Genomic DNA, 24,662 nt, shown 5'->3' on the forward strand with positions numbered 1-24,662 from the left:
GGCATGTTTTGCATGGAGGCATGAGAGTAATGTTTAACTCACTTGTAAGAAAGCTTCAGGCTGCTATGGAAAATAAAGGGAGTATATTTAGAGGTCTTGCATATGGTCAGAGCCATGAAGTATCTTTGCAGACCAGTAGCCTGAGGTCTGGTTTGCTCAGCAGGCAACACCCTCTAATTCCAGTAGCTCTTTCTTCATGATTCTTTATACACTTCTCATCTATTCCCTTGTCTTGGGTTTTTCTGTTTCCCGTACTTTGCATTACTCTATTTACAGGTTTCACCCTCTTCAGAATCCTGGGTTGTGAGGCTTCTGATCATGAACCATAAACCATGTTGTAAGATTGAATTTAATGTAAAGGTGATTTATGTTTGGGCTTCCAAATTAGTTTGTGTAGGAGAATATTTTTTTAATTTGGATTGAAACATTCCTCGATAGTGTTTCATCCCAAATATTGCAGCAGTGATGTAGTGCATAAGACTCAGAGTGAAACTGACCAGACCGGTCTTTATTATTTAAGTTTAGTGACAGGCAAAATATTAATTGCATGTATAGTGAAAAGTAAATTATTAGGAATGCAAACAGTTGGTAGTGTTGTAAGTGGAACAGGTAAGCAAAATTTAAAACTATGGTTATTAATCATCTAATATCCATTTCTGTTTCCCTAGTGTTCTTTATATGTACTCTGTGTATGTTTGTGTGCAGGCATGTCACCTGAAAGAGTGATAGTCCCTAGTACACCTCTACCTCAATATAGCACTGTCCTTGGCAACAAAAAAATCTTACCGTGTTTATAGGTGAAACCGTGTTATATTGGACTTGCTTTGATCCATGGCAGTGCGCAGCCCCTCCCCACCCTTTGTTGTTGGCAAATTTATGGCAGCAGATAATAGTTTATTTTGTTCAGGGATTGAGAGTATAGTGAAGAATGGATTCTCTGGACCACATGCTGACAGACCCATTGGAGCTAGGACCATGTGGGGAGGGAAATGGCACACGGATCATGGAGGACTGCATGCTAGGAGCAACAAGAGTTAGCCTGCCAGAGGACCTCCTAGAGGATGTAAGTAATAATAAGAGCACTTTCCATTTCCAGAGTGTTTGATAAACATAACTACTTACTTACCTCACAAGGAGGTTGTGGGTATTATTCTCACTGTTTGACAGAGGAAAGTCAGAGCAGTTGTGGGATGGGGGGAAAAGAGCAGTAACATCTTCAGGTGTCCCAGGCCCTGCTGAAAAAAGGTGGCTTTTGAAATCAGCTTGACTCAATCTGGTTAGTTTAACACAATTGGAACTCTCTCTTCCCTAGACATCTGTATAGAGACAGTTTTAACAGCTAGCACAGGGGTTCTCAAACTGGGAGTTGGGACCCCTCAGGGGGTTGCAAGGTTATTACATGCGGGGTCACGAGCTGTCAGCCTCCACCCCAAACCTCGATTTTCTTCCAGCATTTATAATGGTGTTAAATACATAAAAAAGTGTTTTTAATGTATAAGGGGGGGTTCGCACTCAGAGGCTTGCTATGTGAAAGGTGTCACCACTACATAAGTCTGAGAACCCCCGAGCTAATAGTTGAGTTACCTTGTTGTGTTGTAGCCTGGGCTCCCTCCTAGATTACAACATAGCTAGCTAAACATGATTTTAAAGGCGCTGAGTGGTGTTTCCAGTCACGTTAACTAAATCTATTTTAAAAGCCCCCTTTGTTTTCTAGTCTGTTCCTTATCTAGTAAACATAGTGACTCTCAATCTCTTCTCAGATCTAATATTAGAACATCTTTCTGTTACTTTTATACCTCCTGATCTCTCTCTCCATCTGCTATGGGTCCTCATGACTGGAATCCTTTAATATGTTCTCCTTTCAGTGTTTTAGACTACCACTTTCCACAGTCTGTACCCGACAGTGTCTTGTGACTTTTATTTCCCTCTGGAAAGCTTTGAGGGATAAAGATTTGTTAAAGATGCTGGCAGGCATTTTGCTTCATTCTTGTCTTTATCTGCTTTAGCCTGAGATCTTTTTTGAAGTTGTCGGCCTATCTACGTGGCAGGAGGTTCTGACAGACTTACAGCGAGACCACCTAAAAAAGTTCCTGCCCCATTTCCCGGAAAACAACCCTGAGCACCAGAACAAGCTCATCCCAGCTCTGTTCAGCGGAGAGACCTTTCGCTTTGGAAACCCACTGCACATTGCCCAGAAACTCTTCCGGGGTCAGTGTCCACTCATTCTGCTTTTAACTTTTTTTTTTCTTTTTATTTAATGTATATCTGGTGAAAGGTACCAGGTTGATAGCGAAGGGGGCTGAAGCTCTGTGTATTCGTGGAGTTGGTACAATGCAGACCTGTTTGCTGAGACAGTCAACAGGGTATCAGCTAGTGCCAGCTATGCCATTTTTGTGATGTGTACATTGGTCTGCTGAGATCTCCAGATGTATTTCTCAGAGGACACTGTAATGCGGCAAGAACTCCTCTTGGTCATGTGACCTAGAACAGCAAAGCTCCAGATCTTGTCACTCTTCCGAGAATTGCAATCTCTTTGATATTATACTTGATTTTTCAACAGGTCGTGGCTGCTGTAGGGTCTGGGTTATTTATGTAGAGAAAATAAACTGCAAACTTTTAAAAAGGCTTTAATCTCATCTTTCAGTGAAGGGAAGTCAAAACAGTTTTTATTCTTTTCCACAGATGGGCACTTTAATCCTGAAGTTGTGAAATACCGCCAGCTCTGTTTCAAGTCCCAGTACAAACGCTACCTGAACTCCCAGCAGCAGTACTTCTACCGACTCCTCAAGCAGATCCTTGCTTCCCGCAATGTAGGTTCTTGCAGGGTGCAGTGAGTTACTTGATACATTACATGAAGAACATGATTTAACTTGGTCTGTTGAAGGATTCGGTGGTGTTCATGTAGCCGCTATTCCCTGCTGGAATGTTTTTTTTTAAATACTGCAGCTGTTTTGATTTCAGGCTTGGTTGGTCCCTAAATGTAAAGCTGCTGAAAGGATTCTGGATGCTTATGCAGATATTTGACAAGTATCTATCTTACCCTGAACCTGCACAGAGGCCTCACTCTTCTATGTAGTGCCTTTTTTTTTTTTTTTTTTAATTTTCTTGAGGACCTTATTGTTTTATAAATAATTTATAGATTCCACAGTCGGAAGTGACCATTGTGGTCTTCTATTCTGACCTCCTGTATAACACAGCACATAGAACTACCCCCAAAATAATGCCTAGAGTAAAGCTTGTGGAAAACATCCAGTCTTGATTTTAAAATTGCCAGTGATGCAGCATGACTCTTGGTAAATTCTTCCAGGGGTAGTTACCTGCTCTTAAAAATTTCCAGCTTATTTCCAGTCTGAATTGGTTTAGGTTCAACCTCCAGCCAGTAGATTGTTATACCCTCTCTGTTAGACTGAAGAGCCCGTTGTTAAATATTTGTTCCCCATGTAGATATGTATAGAGTGTAATCAAGTCACCCTTTAACCTTCTCTTCGCTAAGCTGAATAGATTGAGCTTTGCGTCTGTCACTAGAGAGATGTTTTCTAATCCTTTAATCATTCTTGTGACTCTTCTTGGAACCTTCTCCAATTTATCAACCTTCTTCTTGGATTGTGGGCCCCAGAACTGGACCTAGTATTCCAGCAGCAGTTGCTCCAAGGCCAAATATAGAGACCAATTATATTTAGCACTCAGCTTTTCTCCCCTCTCGCTCCTTCCATCCCAGCAAAAGAAATATTGTTATTTTATGGATTGGCAAAGTGATGGTCAAGTGACTTCCCCAACATCATGTTGTTCAGTGGCAACGTTGGGACTAGAACCAGAGAGTTTGGACTCCCTGGGCTAGTCAATTCCCAGTGCTGACTTCTTGTTACCTGTGATAGCAGCCCCCTAGTACTGACTCCAAGTATTTTGCTCTAACCATTAGTCTGCATTCCATTTTCGTTACGACACTGGTGTCTTGGCTTTTAAATGTATCTGACTAGGAGTGCAGTTAAGTGTTGTTTGAGGTTATTTTTTAATATAACAATGTTTTCATCAAGTTGGTAACCTTCATGAAAAAATACTACCGTATTAAACATTAGAAACAGTTTCTCTTCAAATTGTATAAATCTTTCACCTTCTTTTAAAGCTGGCTGCATATGTTGTTTGAAGGCTAATTGGATAGTTTTTCTCCTGCTGAGATTGAGTTCAGTGTCCAGTTTCTTTTGTAACTGGTCCTAAAAACCTAAATTTATCCACTTAGATGTTACTGATGCCATACCCTTTAGCAGGGGAAACCCAGAACTTGAACTTGAGTCTCTTGGTAGGTAAGAAAAGAGGAACTGACTTCAGAATAAACCATTTATTTGTAATGACGTCACCACTTCTGCTATTAGTCAGTAGCTTCACCTTTCTTAGGCAGTCCTTAATTAACCACATGACTCCTGGACCTTTGATCTGAGGATCTCAAAAGCATTTTACAGATACCAGTTAAACTTCACTATCTCTTGAAGAAGCAGCTCTTGGAAGCTGCAGTTTGAGTGAAACTAGACAGTGCAGTGGAGGTACTGTGGTAAGGAGTAGGGAGAGTTTCTTGCCGCTAGCAAGTAGAACAGGTCTGGACTCGTGGAAGGGCCACTCCTACCCTGCTATGCTGGGAAGATTGCTCCATCTGTGCTCCTGAAGCATCTTACCTGTCCCTCAGGCCGGGAATCAGAGAGAAGAGATGTCACAACAGCAATTTAGGCTGGAGGCATATAATTGCTGGGCTCCATGCCATGATGGTGGCTTCTAGCTAAGGTTAGACAGGGAGACTGAAGTGTTTCACCTATTGAATGGGAGGGGAGCTCTTACATTCACGATGGAAATGGGAGGTGGGGTTTATATGTGGGACAAATATCTCTTTTTTGTTATCCTAAGGGTTAAACTACTTTTTCCTTTTTCTTTTGAAGGATATTTTCCCCACCTGTTGATTTAAAGCCAGTGTTCCAAATGTGTGTTAAGCCTGATGGAGTGCAAACCTCTTCAGGTGCTCTTCCAAACAATGACTAGTCTATACTTGACAAAATGGATCATATAGAATGAGAATAAGGGATAACGAGAATGGAAAGCGATGCAGGAATACAATCAGTTATTAGACTTCCCCTTCATTAAGAACTGGCATACTTTTTGGGATTCCCTGCATACTAAATACTAGAATGCTGTTAGTTAGCTTGTAAAGAACTGGGTAGATGATACCAGCAACCATGTAATGATGATATGTTAAAAATTTTAAACTAATTAAATTGATCTGTAGGTGGGTATAAGTTACTCATTCCCCACAAAGCTGGACTCTGCATCCCAGAGTCTTCCCTGTGTTGTAGATGTCTGTCTCTTTACTTCAGCACCTGCTCAATCTGGCTAGGAAAGGTGGCCCTGATCTGACCCTTAAGAAAAAATACCCATCCCCTCCATGTGGCCCGGAAGAACGGGATAGACGGACACATCAACGCTACCTGAAAGTCCTGAGGGAGGTGAAGGAGGAATGTGGAGACAACACCTTATCCTCTGATGAAGAAGGTAATGTAGCCAGTATGTCCCAGGAATAGCATGAGAGACTGGGCTGTGGGCTGGGCTGGAAAGCCCTCTGCAGATACTGGCACAGTTGAAAGCCTCCTTTGGCCTTGATGCCGGAACTGGACATAGTGACTTTCCCAGTTTCCTAGGAATTTTACTTTTTATTGAAGAATGATAAATCCTTCCTCAATATCTTTCTGACATAAACTGGCCTTACACAGTGCAATGGATGGCTCAGGGAACTGGTGGATAACTGATAATAGAGACTTCCAGCTCTTTGTGCCTGGTTCCAGTCCTGTCCAAGATGATAGTAATCAATGGTTACCACCTTCTGACACGCTTTACGCCTAGGTGGGGATTCAGAGTCAGGTTCCTAGGGGATAGGAGTGCACATCACGGAAACCATCACATTTATTTACTCTTAAAGTTCATGTGTTTTCTTTCCCTGACAGTCTTTTGTGTGTTTGTGCAGGCTGGGAAGTGGGTGGACCATGGTTCTCCTGCATGTCCTGGGGCAGATACTCAGACTGTTTATTTGCAGGTGGAATCAATACCATATTTTTTTCAGAGCTTTATACAAAATTTTACTAATAATGCCTCACAATGCTGCTGTTAAGGAGATAAGAATCATTATCCCCATTTATAGATAGGGAAATTGAAATATTTATGCAAAGATGAAGTGGCTTGGACAAAACCCTGCACAGCATCAGTGTTGGGATTAGCACTGAGACTCAACTACCAGACTAACTATTAAACCACTGTTCCTCTAATCCAGGTCTGCTTTTCATGGCTGTTTAAATAACCCATCCAGTTGGTGGAAGGGAAGCTGCCAGGGAAGTGAGGGGATGGGGAGAGTGTCTTTTTGACGGTAAAGTAGCTATTGGATTCATATTTCATTGGTATGGCTCCTTTGAACCCTGGGGATAGTGTTAATAGGCTATTTGGGCAGCATTCCCTGTAGAAATAAAATTGAATTTACAACTTTCTATTTTCTCAGATCTAAGTTCCTGGCTTCCAAATTCTCCAGCACATTGCCCGAGTCCAGCTCTTCCCCTCAGAGTGATCCCCACGTTGTCAACTCTGGATATGAAAACAGCAGGTGAGAACTGAGCGAAGGCACAAGTGAAGTAGTGAGGAGGTGCTTGGAACTACTTAGGCCATGTCTACCCTACCACGTATGTCGGCAAAACTTATGTTGCTCAAGGGTGTGAAACATGATCCCCTCCACACCTCTCCCCGAGTGACATCTTTTGCCGGTGTAAATGATAGTGTGCACAGCAGTATGTCAATGGGAGAGCTCTCTCCCATCAGCATAGAGCGGCTGCACGAGAGATCTTACAGCAATGCAGTTGCATCCGTACAACTGTGCTGCTGTAAGGTCTCTAGTATAGACATAGCGTTATTCTGGAAGCGTGATTTCTTCCAGTCCTTTCTGGAAAGTCAAGGACGTCATGAACATGATCTTTTGTAATGCTTGACTTTGTTCTTGATCCATGAGGTCTCTAAATATACTCCTTCCAGTTCCCTCCTTTTCTTTTGAGGCAAACTAGTATTTTAACACACAGCCATCCTTCCTCTCTGTTGTTGTGATGTGTATGTTCATCAGTGGTCACTCTCTAATGGGTAAAGCAGCCCCCCATAATGCAAATAGAACAGTGTTACTATATATCAAGGGAGCTAATGCTAGGGCTGTCTAGTCAAATCTGCACACTCCTCTTACACACTACTCCCAAGAAAACCACCAGGAAAAGCTGGATAAGAAAGTGTGGTGCCTTTCATGACCTGGTCTGGTTGGGTCACAGACTGAATTTCAAGCTGTCAAGTAGCATTTAGCTATTAAAACTTGAAGACTGTTGAAGGCGGGGATGGATGAGGAAAAGGTATGTTAAATTACTGCAATAACAGACTGACAAGGAATTTTGGTAATAGTTTTTCTTGGGTTTATTTCATTGCAGATAAACTTGATTTTGGGGAGAATGACCTGAAGGTGATGCTGAAGAAGCATCATGAGAAACGGAAACGTCAGCCTGTAAGACACCTAGGAGACATGGGGCTGGGGATTACCTCTGTTTGTTTTTTAGCTTGTCTGTCAGCTGTAAGGTATAGTGCAGTTATGGCTGGTAAAAGTATTGTAATTTCTTAGGGCCCCTTCTCATACAGCTCCTCTGCTTTCCATCTGTCATATCTGCCTTACCAGCCCCCAGTGAAAAGTTTTTACCTTTTTCAGCCCTGTGAAGTCAGCTATGGGGAGACCCAAGTGGGGTTCTATTCTTCTTCCTCATGCATCCTCAGCAAAATTTTCAGCTAGGTGGTGGGTTTGGAGTCTCTGAGGGTGGAAAATAAAATGAATCTTGGTTTCCAAATCCCAGGGTGTTGGAGAATTATGGCTTTGCAGGCATGGTCCCTGAAAGTGCCAGGAGTTAAATGCCAGGAGTTAAATGTTTGAGTTCTAAACTGCAGTTTGATTTGGGATCCTAGGGAGAGAATACATCTGGAACTCATGAGAGCTTTGTCACTTGTCAAAGCATAACCACAGTTTAACCTTTATCAGGCCCTAGGGTTAAGTCTACATGGATATTTAGCTTTTGTCTTTTATGCTGACATCTACAGAGGTCTCCTGGAACTCACCAGTGATGTGTTATGGGGTGATTAAATGTTGTTTGTGGACTATATGCCATGCTTTGTATGAACTATATCAGGGGTAGGCAACCTATGGCATGTGTGCCAAAGACGGCATGTGAGCTGATTTTCAGTGGCACTCACACTGCCCGGGTCCTGGCCTCCAGTCCAGGGGGCTTTGCATTTTAATTTAATTTTAAATGAAGCTTCTTAAACATTTTAAGAACATTTACTTTACATACAACTATAGTTTAGTTATATAGTATAGACTTATAGATTCACAGACTCTAGGACTGGAAGGGACCTTGAGAGCTCATCGAGTCCAGTCCCCTGCCCTCATGGCAGGACCAAATACTGTCTAGACCATCCCTGATAGACATTTATCTAAGCTACTCTTAAATATCTCCAGAGATGGAGATTCCACAACCTCCCTAGGCAATTTATTCCAGTGTTTAACTACCCTGACAGTTAGGAACTTTTTCCTAATGTCCTTTTTCCTAAATCTCCCTTGCTGCAGTTTAAGCCCATTGCTTCTTGTTCTATCATTGGAGGCTAAGGTGAACAAGTTTTCTCCCTCCTCCTGATGACACCCTTTTAGATACCTGAAAATTGCTATCGTGTCCCCTCCCAGTCTTCTCTTTTCCAAACTAAATAAACCCAATTCTTTCAGCCTTCCTTCAGAGGTCATGTTCTCAAGACCTTTAATCATTCTTGTTGCTCTTCTCTGGACCCTCTCCAATTTCTCCACATCTTTCTTGAACTGTGGTGCCCAGAACTGGACACAATACTCCAGTTGAGGCCTAACCAGCGCAGAGTAGAGCAGAAGAATGACTTCTTGTGTCTTGTATCAGAGGGGTAGCCGTGTTAGTCTGAATCTGTAAAAGCAGCAAAGAAAGGTGCACTCTATAAGGTGCTACAGGATTCTTTGCTGCTTCTCGTGTCTTGTTTACAACACACCTGTTAATGCATCCCAGAATCACGTTTGCTTTTTTTGCAACAGTATCACACTGTTGACTCATATTTATCTTGTGGTCCACTAGGACCTCTAGATCCCTTTCAGCCGTACTCCTTCCTAGACAGTCTCTTCCCATTCTGTATATGTGAAACTGATTGTTCCTTCCTAAGTGGAGCACTTTGCATTTGTCTTTATTGAACTTCATCCGGTTTACCTCAGACCATTTCTCCAATTTGTCCAGATCATTTTGAATTTTGACCCTGTCCTACAAAGGAGTTGCAATCTCTCCCAGTTTGGTATCGTCCGCAAACTTAATAAGCGTACTTTCTATGCCAACATCTAAGTCGTTGATGAAGATATTGAACAGAGCCAGTCCCAAAACAGACCCCTGCGGAACCCCACTTGTTATACCTTTCCAGCAGGATTGGGAGCCATTAATAACTACTCTCTGAGTACGGTTATCCAGCCAGTTATGCACCCACCTTATAGTAGCCCCATCTAAATTGTACTTTCCTAGTTTATCGATAAGGATATCATGCGAGACCATATCAAATGCTTTACTAAAGTCTAGGTATACCACATCCACCGCTTCTCCCTTATCCACAAGGCTCGTTATCTTATCAAAGAAAGCTATCAGATTGGTTTGACATGATTTGTTCTTTACAAATCCATGCTGGCTATTCCCTATCACCTTACCACCTTCCAAGTGTTTGCAGATGATTTCTTTAATTACTTGCTCCATTATCTTCCCTGGCACAGAAGTTAAACTAACTGGTCTGTAGTTTCCTGGGTTGTTTTTATTTCCCTTTTTATTGATGGGCACTGTATTTGCCCTTTTCCAGTCTTCTGGAATCTGTCCCATGACTTTCCAAAGATAATAGCTAGAGGCTCAGATACCTCCTCTATTAACTCCTTGAGTATTCTAGGATACATTTCATCGGGCCCTGGTGACTTGCAGGTGTCTAACTTTTCTAAGAGATTTTTAACTTGCTCTTTTTTTTATTATATCTTCTAAACCTACCCTCTTCCCATAAGCATTCACTATGTTAGACATTCCTTCAGACTTCTCAGTGAAGACCAAAACAAAGAAGCCATTAAGCATCTCTGCCATTTCCAAGTTTCCTGTTACTGTTTCTCCCTCCTCACTGAGAAGTGGACCTACCCTGTCCTTGGTCTTCCTCTTGTTTCTAACGTATTGATAAAAAGTCTTCATGTTTCCCTTTATTCCCATAGCTAGTTTGAGCTCATTTTGTGCCTTTGCCTTTCTAATCTTGCCCCTGCATTCCTGTGTTGTTTGCCTATATTCATCCTTTGTAATCTGACCTAGTTTCCATTTTTTTATATGACTCCTTTTTATTTTGTAGGTCATGCAAGATCTCGTGGTTAAGCCAAGGTGGTCTTTTGCCACATTGTCTATCTTTCCTACCCATCGGAATAGCTTGCTTTTGGGCCCTTAATAGTGTCCCTTTAAAAAACTGCCAACTCTCCTCAGTTGTTTTTCCCCTCAGTCTTGATTCCCATGGGACCTTACCTATCAGCTGTCTGAGTTTACCAGAATCCGCCTTCCTGAAATCCATTGTCTCTATTTTGCTGTACTCCCTTCTACCCTTCCTTAGAATTGCAAACTCTATGATTTCATGATCACTTTCACCCAAGCTGCCTTCTACTTTCAAATTCTCAACGAGTTCCTCCCTGTTTGTTAAAATCAGGTCTAGAACAGCTTCCCCCCATTAGCTTTTTCAACCTTCTGAAATAAAAAGTTGTCTGCAATGCAGTCCAGGAACTTACTGGGTAGTCTGTGCCCCGCGGTGTTATTTTCCCAACATATATCTGGATAGTTGAAGTCCCCCATCACCACCAAATCTTGGGCTTTGGATGATTTTGTTAGTTGTTTAAAAAAAAAAGCCTCATCCACCTCTTTCACCTGGTTAGGTGGCCTGTAGTAGACTCCTAGCACAACATCACCCTTGTTTTTTACCCCTTTTATCCTAACCCAGAGACTCTCAACACTTCCATCTCCTATGTCCATCTCCACCTCAGTCCATGTGTGTACATTTTTAATATATAAGGCAACACCTCCTCCCTTTTTCCCCATCTATCCTTCCTGAGCAAACTATACCCATCCACACCAACATTCCAATCGTGTATTATCCCACCAAGGTTGTGATGCTAACAATGTCATAGTTGTATTTATTTATTAGCACTTCCAGTTCTTCCTGCTTATTACCCATACTTCTTGCATTTATATATAGGCATCTAAGATACTGGTTTGATCTTGCCTCCCAGTTTTGCCCTGACCCTCCTTTCTCTCTGCCATTATAGCCCACGCTCCCTCTTGTTTCCGACCCATCTCCCAGGTCTTCATGTTCCCCACTTACATGTGGGCTTTGCTCACCTGTCCCCGTCGAACCTAGTTTAAAGCCTTCCTCACTAGGTTAGCCAGTCTGTGTGCTAATAGGGTCTTTCCCCTCCTCGAAAGGTGAACGCCATCTCTGCCTAGCAGTCCTTCCTCGAATAGCATCCCGTGGTCGAGGAAAGAGCCCTTCTAAAAATGTTAAAATGTATTACTGGCATGCAAAACCTTAAATCAGAGTGAATAAATGAAGACTCAGCAAACCATTTGTGAAAGATTGCCGACCCCTGAACTATATCATAATTATGTGAGGGGGTGAATATGGAGGTTCCAGGGGGCTGCTTTTAGATATAGAGTGCCACAAGGGTTAGGTAGTTTCCTCGGTTCACCTTCAGTAAGTTGAGTTTCTGTGGGCAATCCACAGATAAGTTCTTGGTCTCACCTTTTTCTCTGGTGCCTCTTTCCCCTATCCCTTTTTGTCCGGTGTAGGACCACCCTGACCTAGTGACAGGGGACCTGACTCTCGATGACATCATGACCCGTGTGAATGCCGGCCGAAAGGGCTCCTTGGCAGGTCAGTGACTTGGGGGCAGTGTTGTCATGAGAATGTGCCCCTTGGGCCTTCTGTTGCTGAAACTCTACAGAGGGAAGGAGAGTGGTTGGTTGTCCACTTTTTTACAGTCCACTTTGCCTGTTACCAATAAACAGCTCAGAATGTTAACAAAAATAAACATAGGTATAGATTTGGGTCTGGAAAAAATTTCCTTTTTGGAAATAACCGCAATTGAATGGTTACTTGAGAAGCCATTGGATCTAAATAGTGTAGACACAGGAGATGACATGACAAGAAAAGCTGAGGGTAAGTGTAATATGTGGCATGTTAGATATCTAAGTCAGTGGTTCCCAAACTGGGGTTCATGAACCTTTGGGGGTTTGCAAAATGTTACAGGGGGTTCTCGGGAGGGAGGAGGGGGAATTCCCTAATGGTGGGCAGAGCTGTCCCTGGGGAGCACAGGATCAGCAGCCTCATGACTTCTAAGAGCTAAGCAGATCAAAACAAGCGTATCTATCACACTGAGGAGATTTCAACTTCAGGACTCCTTATAAGAAATAGAAAGGGAGGTTTTTTTTTGCTGTTTTTAAAATTAAATAGGCAGCTAGTATTGTTTTTGAAAGTATTATGAAGAACAAGTTTAAGCTTCGTTATTACGTATGTTGTTTCCCTGGAGTGCTCAAGCCTTGACTGCTTGTGTAGGAGGAACAATTTTAGTTGGCTTCTTAAAGACCTTCATGCTGTTTCACATCTGATAGTCCTTGATAAAACATAGGAGCCTTGTCTTATAACAGGTTTATTCAAAGTGCTACAAGCTATGAAAGTGAGATCTTAGAAGAGTATTACTGTTTTCATAATGTAATAAAAATACTGTAATGATAAATAATTAATAAGCATGTCATAAAACCAAATTTTATATTTCCAAGATCAGTGCTTTTATATTTTATACTCAGGTAAAGGAGAAAATCCCTAGAAATATTCATTTTTAGGAGGGGATTCGTGAGACTTGACATTTTGGTGAAAGGAGTTCACAGGTTGTTAAAGTTTTGGGGAATCACTGATCTAGGTAAATACACCAGTCCTCCTAATCTCAGATTTCACTTATTTTTTAAACACCCCTTTCCCCAACTAAAGAGTTTTTCTAGTCAAGAGCAGTGCACTGAGGAAGAGAGGGGGATTTCCTGTGCAATCTCTCCACAAATAATGCAAAAGATTGAATCAGTGCCCTGTGCAATGACTGCTTGTCTTGCAGCAGTTCTGGGTGAACTGCTGTTATATGGGGTTATGTATAATGTTATACAAACACTTATAAAGATACAAAAATAGTCAGTCACTTGCTCCAAAAAGTTAATCTCGATTCCAGTGAAATAATTTGATGGTAGAATTAAATGCATGTTAAACACATTTCCAAATACATAACTGAGTATCTAGTTAATTTCTGATGCCTAATGTTATACACTGAAATGTTTCATTGAGATTTGTTCTGTCACTTTTATCCAAAGCCTTGTTTGACCTTGCCATCATGAAGAAGAAGGTGAAAGAAAAGGAAGAAAAGAAGAAAAAAAAGTTGAAGGTTATTAAATCCGAGGTGGAAGATTTGGCCGACTCCTTTAGCAACACTGATGGAATCCCCCCAATATCACAGGACCCATCCACCATTGCTCTGTCAGCTGTTAAAGAAGAGTAAGTGGTTTCCAGAAAGTGATTGGGGGTGTGTGTGGGGGGGGGGGTATGTGAAAGAGTGAGAGAGAGAGACAGGCTATGTCTATACTAGAAGCTAGGAACATGATTCCCAGCTCACAAACACACACTTGGTTAGCTCATTGAGAGCTACCGTGAGTATAAATAGTAGTTTAGCCGTGATAGCATGAGCAGCAGAAGCAGTGGCATGGGTAAGCCATGCTGAGTACAAATCCACCTGAATCACCTGTATATGTTTGCATGACTAAGCTATTGCAGCTACACTACTTTTGTGCTCCCTTGCTAGCTCTCAACGAGCTAGTATCGGTAGGCAAGCTGGGAATCCCATGTGTAGGTCATAGTGGAGATGTAGTTGCAGATCAGGAAAGGTGCCTGCAACCACCAATAACTCTTCTAAAGGCATCTGCTGTGTTTAGCTTTCATCCAGACTGCGCCCCATTGAGTGTGGTGCAGCATGTGCATTAGAGCGAATGGCCTTCCCTCAGAATCAGTCCTCCCTGTGTCAAGCTATTTTATATAACTACAGTTGTTAAGCAAAAATGGATAAATGGGTGGAAATAATCCCTTATTTTGTCAGAAATTCCAAAATAATCCCCATAGCACCTCCTTCTGGGATGAAATGGGATGAGAAAGCATAGACCATGGTTCGAAAATGTGCCTCCTGCTGTGGGTGCAGTTCTTAAGAACCCCACCAGCAGGCCCACTATAATCAAGTCAGGAATCCCAGTTAAAACATGATTAAAAGTTGCATTGGAGATAGGGCACTGTGAAAATTTAAGTTCATTTAGTGCTTGGAACCTTACACCTGAGATACAGAGTTCATTTGGTAAACTGAACCAGGAGCATTCTTTAATACAACTAGTCACAAAGCTTCTCAAGTCAAATGGTGGTGGGGTTCAGTGGATTGACTGAGGTGCATTGGCAAAGCTCCGTACAGTTTCCAGAGCTGGAGTAGCTCGGGACTGAGGTTCACTGACAGAGCTATGGAATAATCTTTGCCTGTACCATATCTGGCTCTAACCCATGCTTAGCAGCTCTTCACTCTTTCATCATTACTAGGGGAACGTCACAGCTGTCTCATTTGGTTGTGAGCCTTTTCCCCCCATATAGGTTTGGAGGAAACCATGAAGAAGGCTGCTTGCCTCTGTTCCATGCAACTTGTGGTGCATAAGCTTATATAATTATATAGGGTTTATCCTCATTTCTGTGTGTATGTCAAATGCTGGTAAAATGTTATTAAACGCAAATTATTTAACATTTTTATGTTTTTCTTCATTCAAAGACCTCTTGAAGAGATCAAGCCATGCATTGGAGTAAATGAAATCTCTTCCAGCTTCTTCTCTCTCCTTCTGGAGATCCTCCTTCTAGAAGGACCTACTAGTCTCTCTGTGGTAAGGATCTACTAATTGATAGCTCTTGTAGAAGTCTTTCTAGATTCAGCAAAATTAGGGAATTTTGTGTTAGTTACACATCAGTGATTCCACCCGAATCAAATGAACAAGCCTTTAGATACCCTTCTTGGTTTTAAACATGTTTCATAAACGCAGGGGAAGTCCACTTTTGCATCATTCATAATATATTTGAACCCATCTGACTGTAGAACTTCTCTCTCCCTTTTTTCCTGTTCATATATAAACTACAGCATGAGGGGGGTGCAACTTGTTTTTCACATATGCAGCCTTCATTCACACTGGTGCAAGAGCTTTCTCCTCTGCAACTTCTGTTGTCTGACATATGCTCCTCCTATGTGTGTCTCTTTACAATTCAGCTGGTCACATCGTTTTCTTTCTTGACTACCCTTTCTTTCTCTCTGCTGTATATTCTATTAATTCTGTATATTAAACCTTTAGAGCTTGTATGAAAGACACTGTAAATGCATCTTGTTTTCTTTTTCAGCTTGAGGATAAAGTTCTGGATTGGCAGTCTTCCCCTGCAAGCACTCTGAATAGCTGGTTCTCCTTTGTCCCTAATTGGTCAGAACTGGTTTTACCTGCTCTGCAATATCTGACAGGTGACAGCAGAGGTAAAACTCGCTTATTCAAACTCCAGTACAAACAAAATTACTATTTTTAATCTGTGCTGGTCTGTATTTTAACCCCAGTCAGCAATATAATTCCCAAAAGCACTGAGTCATTGCCAGCATTGCTTGTACCTCTGACAGGGGTTCTGCAGCATAGTTCAGTGTTGTTGCCGTTGTTTTGTATCCTGTTACCACAGTGCTTGGGACCCAGCTTGGTTCCTGATATCTTTATAAACTTTGTATGTTGAACTGAGTGCTGGTGAAAGGAGCCTGAAAGAGCCCTGAGAACTGAAGTTCTCTGATAATCCACAAAACAGGTACGACCTGGGTAGTGGCGGTGCAGGCTTCTTCCATTATGAGCCCTGCATTAAGACCCCAACACGGGGGGCACAAAGAGAGTTCAGTCTCCATGGTCCGTTTGGTCCCTGGCTCCTTAGCTGAGGCTTCTAAAAGAGGAGCAGTTAGTATCATTTGTGAGGATGGTCTTTGCAATGTGGGTTTTTCACTGGGAACTGGGCTGATGTTTCCCAAATTCATTACATGTTGGCCAAAGAGCAGCCACATATGGTCACTTCTGGTCTCTTTCATTCTGAACAGGATTCAAACTGGCAACCTAAAAGTGAAAGGCTCAGTATTCTGTTCTGGTCTATTGAGGTTTCCACTGCCACCCCGACCTGCTAAAATACCCTTCATCAACTCCATATTTAGAGATGTAGTGACTTAATCTGTTAGAGTGCTTTATTTTTCATCGTGAGACTAACTGCAGCTTGAAAGACAGTAGTAAAAGTTTGCATGTGCGCCTTTGTAAAGCATCTGTGGAACATGGATGTGAAATGCCTTTATCTCTTCCATTGCAGATGTTCCTTCCAGCTTTTCTCCCTTTGTGGAATTCAAAGAAAAAACTCAGCAGTGGAAATTACTTGGTAGGTAACTTGTTTCGTACCATGTTTTCTAAAGAGTTAAGATCAGATGTTTTCTCCAGGTGTTTCCTTCCCAATTGGCTGCAGCTTGGTGAAATGAGAAGAGCAGCTATTTCAGTAGTCAGCTGCTCTCTCTACTGTTAGCTATGGCAAGACCTCTGTAACCTGCAAGACTTACGAGAGGAAAGTCTTGTCTGTGCCACCAGTAAAGACTCAGTGATACATATGGGACAGCTATGTAGAGTAAGTGGCCAGAGGGGATGGAGCATCTTTCTTTGTGTTGTTGACCTTCACTTCCTTCGTTCAAGCATGACTAAAACATGTTTTATGTTTGCACTTCTGTAGTGCCTTCCTCCCAAAGATCTCAGTGTATTCTGTAGACATTAATTAAGCTCCTCAGTCCTCTGTGAGGCAGGCAAGTGTTGGTACAGATGGGGAAGCTGAGGCATAGCTTGATGGATGCTTGCCCAGGGTGTCAGTAAGTAAATGGCAGAGCAAGGAATAGGGTCCCGACCTCTTGACTGGTAGTTCTGTGCTCTAGCGACCAGGCAAAACTTCCTCTCCTTAACCACAGTGATTCTTGCTCGTATTCACAGGCTTAAACCAATTGTGAGCTTTGGACTCAGGAAGGTACTCCTGCTCTCCCTTCAGAATTTTGGTGTGGGAATTTTCTGCTCAGGGATTGGGGGACTGGGTTTCACTTTCCTGCGGTTCACTTGGAGCACTGAGTGAGGATCATCTGTCAGTATCAGATGCACTTATCCCACAGAATCTTGCCTGCCATTGCTGAAGTTTGGGGAGTTGGATATTGACTGTTGTTGTCTTCCTTCACTATACTGCTGTACCCACCTGTGGGATAGCTAGGGCTTCCTGAACAGCTTGTGTGTATTTAACTCTAGCGTAATAATGGTGTGTATGGAGTTTGACTTACGTGTAAGTGGAAGTTGCTCTGGAGCTGAAGGTATGCAGAGTGAGGGAAGTGGTGGGAACTGATCAGGATGTACAGATAGGATGGTGCTGGCTCCATAAAGAATAAAGAACTTCTCCTAACCATTTTTTCTTCTTGGACATTTTGTACCAGGCTCTTCCCAAGACCACGAGAAGGAACTGGTAACGCTCTTCCAGCTCTGGTTGGAGACCAAAGACCAGACGTTTTTCAAGGTGAGGCAGTCTCTTCTTCCGTAGCATAGATGCCAGCAGGGTTGTAGACAGATAATAGCAGGTATCACAGGCTGACATTTCTCTTTGTTTCTTGTCAGGAAAACGAAGACAGTTCAGACGCCACCACACCGATTCCCCGGGTGTAAGTATTTAGCAATGAGGCCGCCTGAAAGCCCAGGCCTGTGATGCCTACTAAATCTGTGGGATTGAATCATCAGCCTCTGGGCCTGAACCGCTGCTTCTGGAGCAGCCGTGACCACATACTGTCTTGTCTCTTGGTAAAGCTTCTGTCAGGGCCACTTAGTCAAGATCTTTGCTGATGACTTTACTAATGACATAAACAGACCTTTATCAGTATAAGTCTTGCAGAGCCAGTACAGCACCAGTAGCATGAGCTGGATTCTGTGCTCCTTTTGTGCATTTCTGACCATAGAAGCTTCACTACGGACCATAGCTGGGTTGTCAGATCTCAGGTTTAGTTTGTGGTCCTGGCCAAATTCCTACTCTGGCAATTTAGATTCTTCGTCCTTAAGTTCTCCCTACCATTTCAGTTACTTGGGAAATTATTCTTTGCTTCCTGCTTAGATTTCTGTGTAATGTGAGTGTGCTTTGTTAGACAGATGCTACCTTCCATCCTAGCAGTAGCAGCATTTTGATGGTCCCTAAATTACAGATCATGTGCATTTCTGTAGAACCTCTTCTCTCATTGTCTCAGAGCTGTATGTATTTTAAGAAATCTACCTCACAGGAAGTTTGTGAGATAAGTACAAATACTGACACACAAATGAGGGTGCAGAGAGGTGAAGTGACTTTTCCCACAATCCAGATAGGATTTCAGTGACAGAGCTGGGGATAGGACCCATGTCTCCTGACTCCCAGAACCCTGCTCTTCCAGATAATGATGCTTTTGCATGGATTCAATTTGGAGAATGCTTTGAGATCCTTAAAGATGAAAGGCTCTGTATTAATATAGGTTCATTCAAAATCTGTTCCTCCTGTGTGAGACACATTTGCAGGTAGGCTGTGTCCTGCTCGATGTCCTTTGGACCTATAGTTTGACTGTAGTCACTGAGGACTGACACTAATCTTTGTTTCAGAAGGACTGACTATGTGGTCCGTCCCAGCACTGGGGAGGAGAAACGTGTTTTCCAGGAGCAGGTGAGGGAAGAATCCACTGTTTCAATGTGCTTGTACTTAAGTCATCTGGCAAATAGGATAATTTAGGACAGGAGTCAAATATTTTCTGCAAACCTCTTACAGTGAAAACGAGAACAATTGTAATAAATCTGTGCTGCCTTCATACATGCTTCACAGCACGTTGCATTGAGAATAGAGCCCAGTACTTTCAGTGTTACATACACTAGTGCTTTCCACTTGGGATAAAGGAGAGAATATATTCAAATCAGTAATATTAAGGCTTACATCCATGTTGCAGCTTCCCACCACTTGACAGTCACCTAATCAGTACTCTTGAGCAGGTCTGATTCCATCCACCAGCAGGCAGTGAAGCATAGTTGCACACGCCAGGAAATAGTCAGCGTAGATGTTTGTAGTAGATGTTGGTCTCAATGCTTCTTAAAGGCTGGCAGTCCACGTAAGGGCCTGTGCACTAGGAGAATTGCTCTTCCTCTTCCATATGTATGCTTCATATTCAGCTTGTGTTCAACAGTGTGACGTGTATGCAGCATGTCACTTTCCCACTTAAGGTGTGGTAGAATGGTGGGGTATACATTGGCATGAGAATCCTTGCCACCTGGATGTAATATGGTTTCTGTCACCTGTGCTGGCTCCATTCACTGAAAAGGAAATAAGCTGATGGAATTCACCTTTCATGTTGGGAATCGCTAAATGATTTGACACTTGTGATAGTTGCTTAATATTTTGCAACACTTCACATTCCTCCCCCCCTTGACTCTAACTGATTGTTAGTTTAGCCAGTTCAAACACAACACATTTCATTTCTATTAAAAATAATCCTTTGTGTAAGAGATGTTATATTGAGTTAGGACCCACGGGCACCAGTTGTCAGATGCTTCAGGGAGAGGCTTAAAACCCCCTAGTGCACTTCATAGTGCATGGTGTTGAATCATGGGAGATATTTCTTTCTGACCTGACTGGTACTGTCTCACACCCTGAAGCATGAAGAATGAGATTGATTTCACCCAAGTTGTAGTGCAGATGTTCTGCTCTTTAGATACATGGCTAATTGTCAAATATGCTAAGACCTTTTCCGTCACCATATACCTCCTGCTGAGCTGTGTCCTCTCCCATCTCCCCACATCCAGGAGCGCTACCGTTACAGCCAGCCCCACAAGGCCTTCACCTTCCGCATGCATGGCTTTGAGTCAGTGGTTGGTCCCGTGAAGGGAGTGTTTGACAAGGAGACCTCGCTGAACAAAGCCCGGGAGCATTCTCTCCTGCGATCCGACAGGCCTGCATATGTCACCATCTTGTCTCTTGGTAAGGTGGCAGTGTCATCTGCAATACAGCTTTTTTTTAAAAAAAAATTCATACAAGTTGCCTTACACAGGGTGTTATACAGCAAAATCTTAGCAGGAGGAATGGGGAATTGGGTGGCATAGGCAAAGAAGAAACATGTTTCAAATGAGGAGCTGGTAAGGAGCTGGAGAGATTCAGGGAGGCTGTTTCAGATGGCAGGAACAGCAGAAGAGAAGATTTTTTTGCAGTTGAGAGAGTAAAACAGAGAAGGAGAGAGATGAGATCCTTGAGGTTGGTTGGAGCAAACCATAGAAGGCTTGGAAATGGGGAGAGGTATTTTGGGCTGGATTCTGATATAAAGGGGCCCCAGGGGAATTGTTGGTCAAAGTGGGTGAGGTGTATGAGAAGTTAGGTGTCAGCATTCTGCACATGCTGGACTCAGGCAGTACGGAATAGGGGCTGCAGTAGCCAAAGTGAGAGAAGTTGATGGAAAGATGTAGAATGGGGGTGAATCCAACTTTGTTTTAGGAAGCTGGCTCTTGTCATATGCTCCCATGGATAACATTTTTGACAATGTTTCTGTTCTACATTTTTATGCTCATTGAAGAAAGAGATACGGATCCATTACAGATCAGGTCTTAGTTTTGGAAAGAGTCTGTTAGGAACTATGAGCCATGGGGATTTAACTCATGCCTGAATCCCTATGGTGCTGCCTCTTCATAAAGCGGAGTGTTAAGCCTTCTGGCAGAAGGCCCAAAGGCGTAGTCCACAGTACAGGCAGAGATAGCCATGACTCATAGCTGCCCCTCCCTGTAACTACATTTGGAAGACCATCTTTAGCAGTTGTGTGTTTCTATTGCTGAAACAATCTCTACTGATTAAGAGGGAAGTTTCAAGCAGGAGCAAATGTTAGTGCAGAAGGTATTTTGCTTTAAACCATTATAGAAGAGTACATGCAGATTAGGTACAGCTCTTGGGCTGCTGGTTGCCAGGTTGGACCTTTGTATTGCAAAGTTTGGATGTTTGATGTTGAGTGGCAGAGCCAGAATTTGCACCCCTGAGTTAGTCTCTCCAGCCCACAGGCCCGCAGGGCTTGAAGATAGTGCATGTTGCACTGGAGATGCCCTTTGCCATTTATGCAGTATCAGTATGGTGGTTCTGGAAAGGTATCCGTGGGAAATTTGCCTCAGTCAAAGGAAAGAGGGAAAGAGCCCATGGTGGGGAACCTATGATTGAGATGGAGAAACAAAACAGGAAAATATAAATTGAAGGGCTTGAAGACAGTTGCTAAGATTTGCAGCTGGAGCTCTGACTAAACCTTGTTTTCCTGTTATCTCAGTTAGAGATGCTGCAGCCCGCCTTCCTAATGGAGAGGGTACACGTGCTGAAATTTGTGAGCTGCTTAAAGATTCCCAGTTCCTGGCTCCCGATGTCACCAGTGCCCAAGTAAGTTGGAGGACAATAGTCCATATAGGGATGATTGCCATTTCTAAGGCTCAGAAACCACCGTCTCCTCCTGAAAAAATCCACTGATGAAGATAGGCACTATTTGGTGATGGACATTAGGCCCGGTATCTTGTGGCTCATGGAGGTGGAAATGGGAGCTGTATACCATTTCATTGGGCTGCTACAGCACCCGCACCCTATTTGGGCTTTGGATGGCCAAAATACAGCTAGCTGGCCAAATGTGGCCTACAGAGTTCATAGACTCATAGACTCTAGGACTGGAAGGGATCTCGAGAGGTCATCGAGTCCAGTCCCCTGCCCTCATGGCAGGACTGCCATACTGCTCTCATCTTTGCTACAGAGCTGAAGGTCTCAGCAGTGTGAAGCTTCATCTTGATCTGGGTAGACAAACAGCAACATAGGCTGGAAGCTGTATTCTCCAAAAGCTGCACCTCCTTGTTCAAATGAGGTTCGCTAATAATAGCTTCCATTTTTATGCCAGATAGGTTCAGCCTTTAAATTCCTGGTCATTTGCGAATATGGCCATTGTTTAGGCAAAGTTTGAGCACATTTAGTTTACTGTGAGTTCTGTTTTTTGAGGTTAATACAGTTGTGAGCGGTGCCCTGGACCGGCTACACTACGAGAAAGATCCCTGTGTGAAATACGATATTGGACGCAAACTGTGGATATACCTGCACCGGGACAGGAGTGAAGAGGAGTTTGGTAGGTGCTTGCTGTAGGGAGCCATGAAGCATCTGGACTGGACTTGTTTTTGACACTTTAAAATTCAGTTTAAAATCTCAATATAAATATTTGAAAGAGTTGGTGTCAGGTTAAAAATGTCCTGGCCTGTTACTACAGCAGTAGGGAAGCAGTAGCTCTGAAAAGGATTTGGAGGTTGTGGCGGATAATCAGCTGAAAGTGAGCTTCCCGATGTCATGCCCTGTACAGAAGAGCTAATGGGATCCTGGGATGCATAAACAGGAGAATCTCAAGTAGGAGCAGAGAGGTTATTTTATTTCTGTATTGGTCACTGATGTGACCACTTCTGGAATACTGTGGCCAGCTCTGCTATCCACAGTTCAAGAAGGATGTTGATGGTTTGGAGAGAGTTCAAAGGAGAGCTGTCAGAATGATTAAAGAGTTCGAAAATAAGTGTGATAATGATAAGACTTAAGAAACTCAATCTATTTAGCTTAACAAAGCAAAGGAATAAATGTATAATAACAGGCTGTTCAATCGACCAAAGAAAGGTATAATGCAACCCATTGGCTGAAATTCAGACTGGAAATATGGCACAAATTTTTAACACTGGAATACTTTTAACATTTTACCCAGGGTCATGGTGAATTCTCCATCTCTGGCAATTTTTAAATCAAGATCAGATGTTTTTCTAAAAGATCTGCTCTAGGTATTACTTTGTGGCAGTTCTATGGCCTGTGTTATACAAGAGGTCAGACTAGTTGATCACAGTGATCCCTTCTGGCCTTGGGATCTATGAAATACCTTTTACATTATTAGAAATTAGAAAATGTTAAAAAATCTTATTTTTCATCTTTTGTGCTGTTCATTATTTGCTTATCTTGGGTAATGAAATGAGTATAGTCGATTTCACTTCCCTTTCTAGTCAGTTTCTGGTCTTTATGACACCATACCATTAGCTGTTGAGCACCGATAAACAGAATAATGTATCAAGTTGAAAGATTTGAATGTTTGTTCAGAAAAGTAGTGATCCATCTGCAAGAACTGTGTACAGGTGTAGTAGATGCATATGCAATTGTCTGTGTTTTTGTGCACATTTTTTTCACGTGGATTTCCATCATCTTGGCCAAACTTCCAGATCTTTGTCTGATTTATTTTTTGTTGATTGACAACTGACAACTTTTGATATGGTGTCTCTCAAGAATCTAAAGTTGGTGAATAGTCATTCAAATCTGCTGCCTCAGTTTTTCTTTATTCAGGGATTGTCCCCCAATTGTTCCTGTCTGCAGAACGGATTCACCAAGCTCAAGCTGCTGCAGCAAAGGCCAAGAAAGCACTTCAACAGAAACCGAAACCTCCAGCCAAGATAGTAAGTTGCTTTGTGCAAGTGTGTGGTGCAAAGAATACAGGGGGTAGGATGGCTTTGAAAGTGGGATGCTGAACTTTTCAGCTTGAGGCTATTGGTTCATATTCAGTCCATGTTCATAGGGCTTCAAATCATTACCATCTGTTGGAGTTAGATTCACACACACAGAATGAATTGGTGAGTCTCAGTCCAGTTCCCAGTGGACAATTGTCCATGCTATAAAATCCACACCACAGTTGTCACTAGTGGTGATGGGCTCAGCGGAGAGGCCAATGAAATGGAATTATGCATCCTTCCCTAAGTTGAAGCTCATTGGCAGACTGCTGTGTGTGTGACGCTTGTCCTGCCATTGTCTGTGCTGTACTTGAGCTATGGTTAAATAGAGGACTTCATTCTCCAGGGCTGTCACTCCAGCATTTTTTATTAGCGCTAAATAATTTTTGAGCAAATTTATTTCCAGTTAGAAAACTAGTGAGCTGGCAGCAGGAGGTATGAGATTATTAGGTCTGTTTGGCATAGTGGAAATAGAAGACTAAGAAATCTGCATACATCCTTGTCAAGGTATGATTCTCCCACTCTGAACCTCAGCGTCCAAAAGATGGGGTATCTGCATGAACCCCTCTAAGCTTAATTACTAGCTTAGAACTGATAGAGCTGCCACCACCCCAAAATATAGTGTTTTGGGACACTTTCTAGCCCCTAAACCCTTCCCTGGGGACCCCCAGACCCAAATCCCTTGGATCTCAAAACAAAGGGAAATAAACCATTCCTCTCCTTTGTTCCTCCCAGATTCTCCCCTCCCTGGGTTACACTGGGAAATAACTGTGATTCAAACTCCTTGAACCTTAAAACAGAGAGGAAATTCACCTTCCCCCCTTTATCTCCCCCTCCCAGACT

At 42.6% G+C, this 24,662-nt stretch overlaps 1 protein-coding gene across 4 annotated transcripts in view; it reads left to right on the plus strand.

Moving 5' to 3' along the window:
• NFRKB (nuclear factor related to kappaB binding protein) overlaps nt 1–24,662 on the plus strand; it is a 36,848-nt gene that overhangs the window by 2,443 nt on the left and 9,743 nt on the right. For 2 of the 4 annotated variants that reach the window (XM_030538588.1, XM_030538589.1), the window contains 18 exons: nt 908–1,063; nt 2,007–2,208; nt 2,683–2,810; nt 5,358–5,532; nt 6,527–6,628; nt 7,485–7,558; nt 11,946–12,030; nt 13,512–13,692; nt 14,993–15,101; nt 15,607–15,733; nt 16,588–16,653; nt 17,732–17,811; nt 17,910–17,953; nt 18,909–18,969; nt 20,097–20,271; nt 21,590–21,696; nt 22,297–22,420; nt 23,644–23,768. In XM_030538588.1, coding sequence (XP_030394448.1) covers nt 929–1,063; nt 2,007–2,208; nt 2,683–2,810; nt 5,358–5,532; nt 6,527–6,628; nt 7,485–7,558; nt 11,946–12,030; nt 13,512–13,692; nt 14,993–15,101; nt 15,607–15,733; nt 16,588–16,653; nt 17,732–17,811; nt 17,910–17,953; nt 18,909–18,969; nt 20,097–20,271; nt 21,590–21,696; nt 22,297–22,420; nt 23,644–23,768 — 2,100 coding nt within the window. In that variant the 5' untranslated portion in view covers nt 908–928. The remainder of the gene's footprint in view (nt 1–907; nt 1,064–2,006; nt 2,209–2,682; nt 2,811–5,357; nt 5,533–6,526; nt 6,629–7,484; nt 7,559–11,945; nt 12,031–13,511; nt 13,693–14,992; nt 15,102–15,606; nt 15,734–16,587; nt 16,654–17,731; nt 17,812–17,909; nt 17,954–18,908; nt 18,970–20,096; nt 20,272–21,589; nt 21,697–22,296; nt 22,421–23,643; nt 23,769–24,662) is intronic. The other 2 variants (XM_030538590.1, XM_030538591.1) reach the window with 2 other exon arrangements.

The sequence above is a fragment of the Gopherus evgoodei genome, chromosome 19, assembly GCF_007399415.2.
Source record: "Gopherus evgoodei ecotype Sinaloan lineage chromosome 19, rGopEvg1_v1.p, whole genome shotgun sequence".
NCBI lineage: Eukaryota > Metazoa > Chordata > Testudines > Testudinidae > Gopherus > Gopherus evgoodei.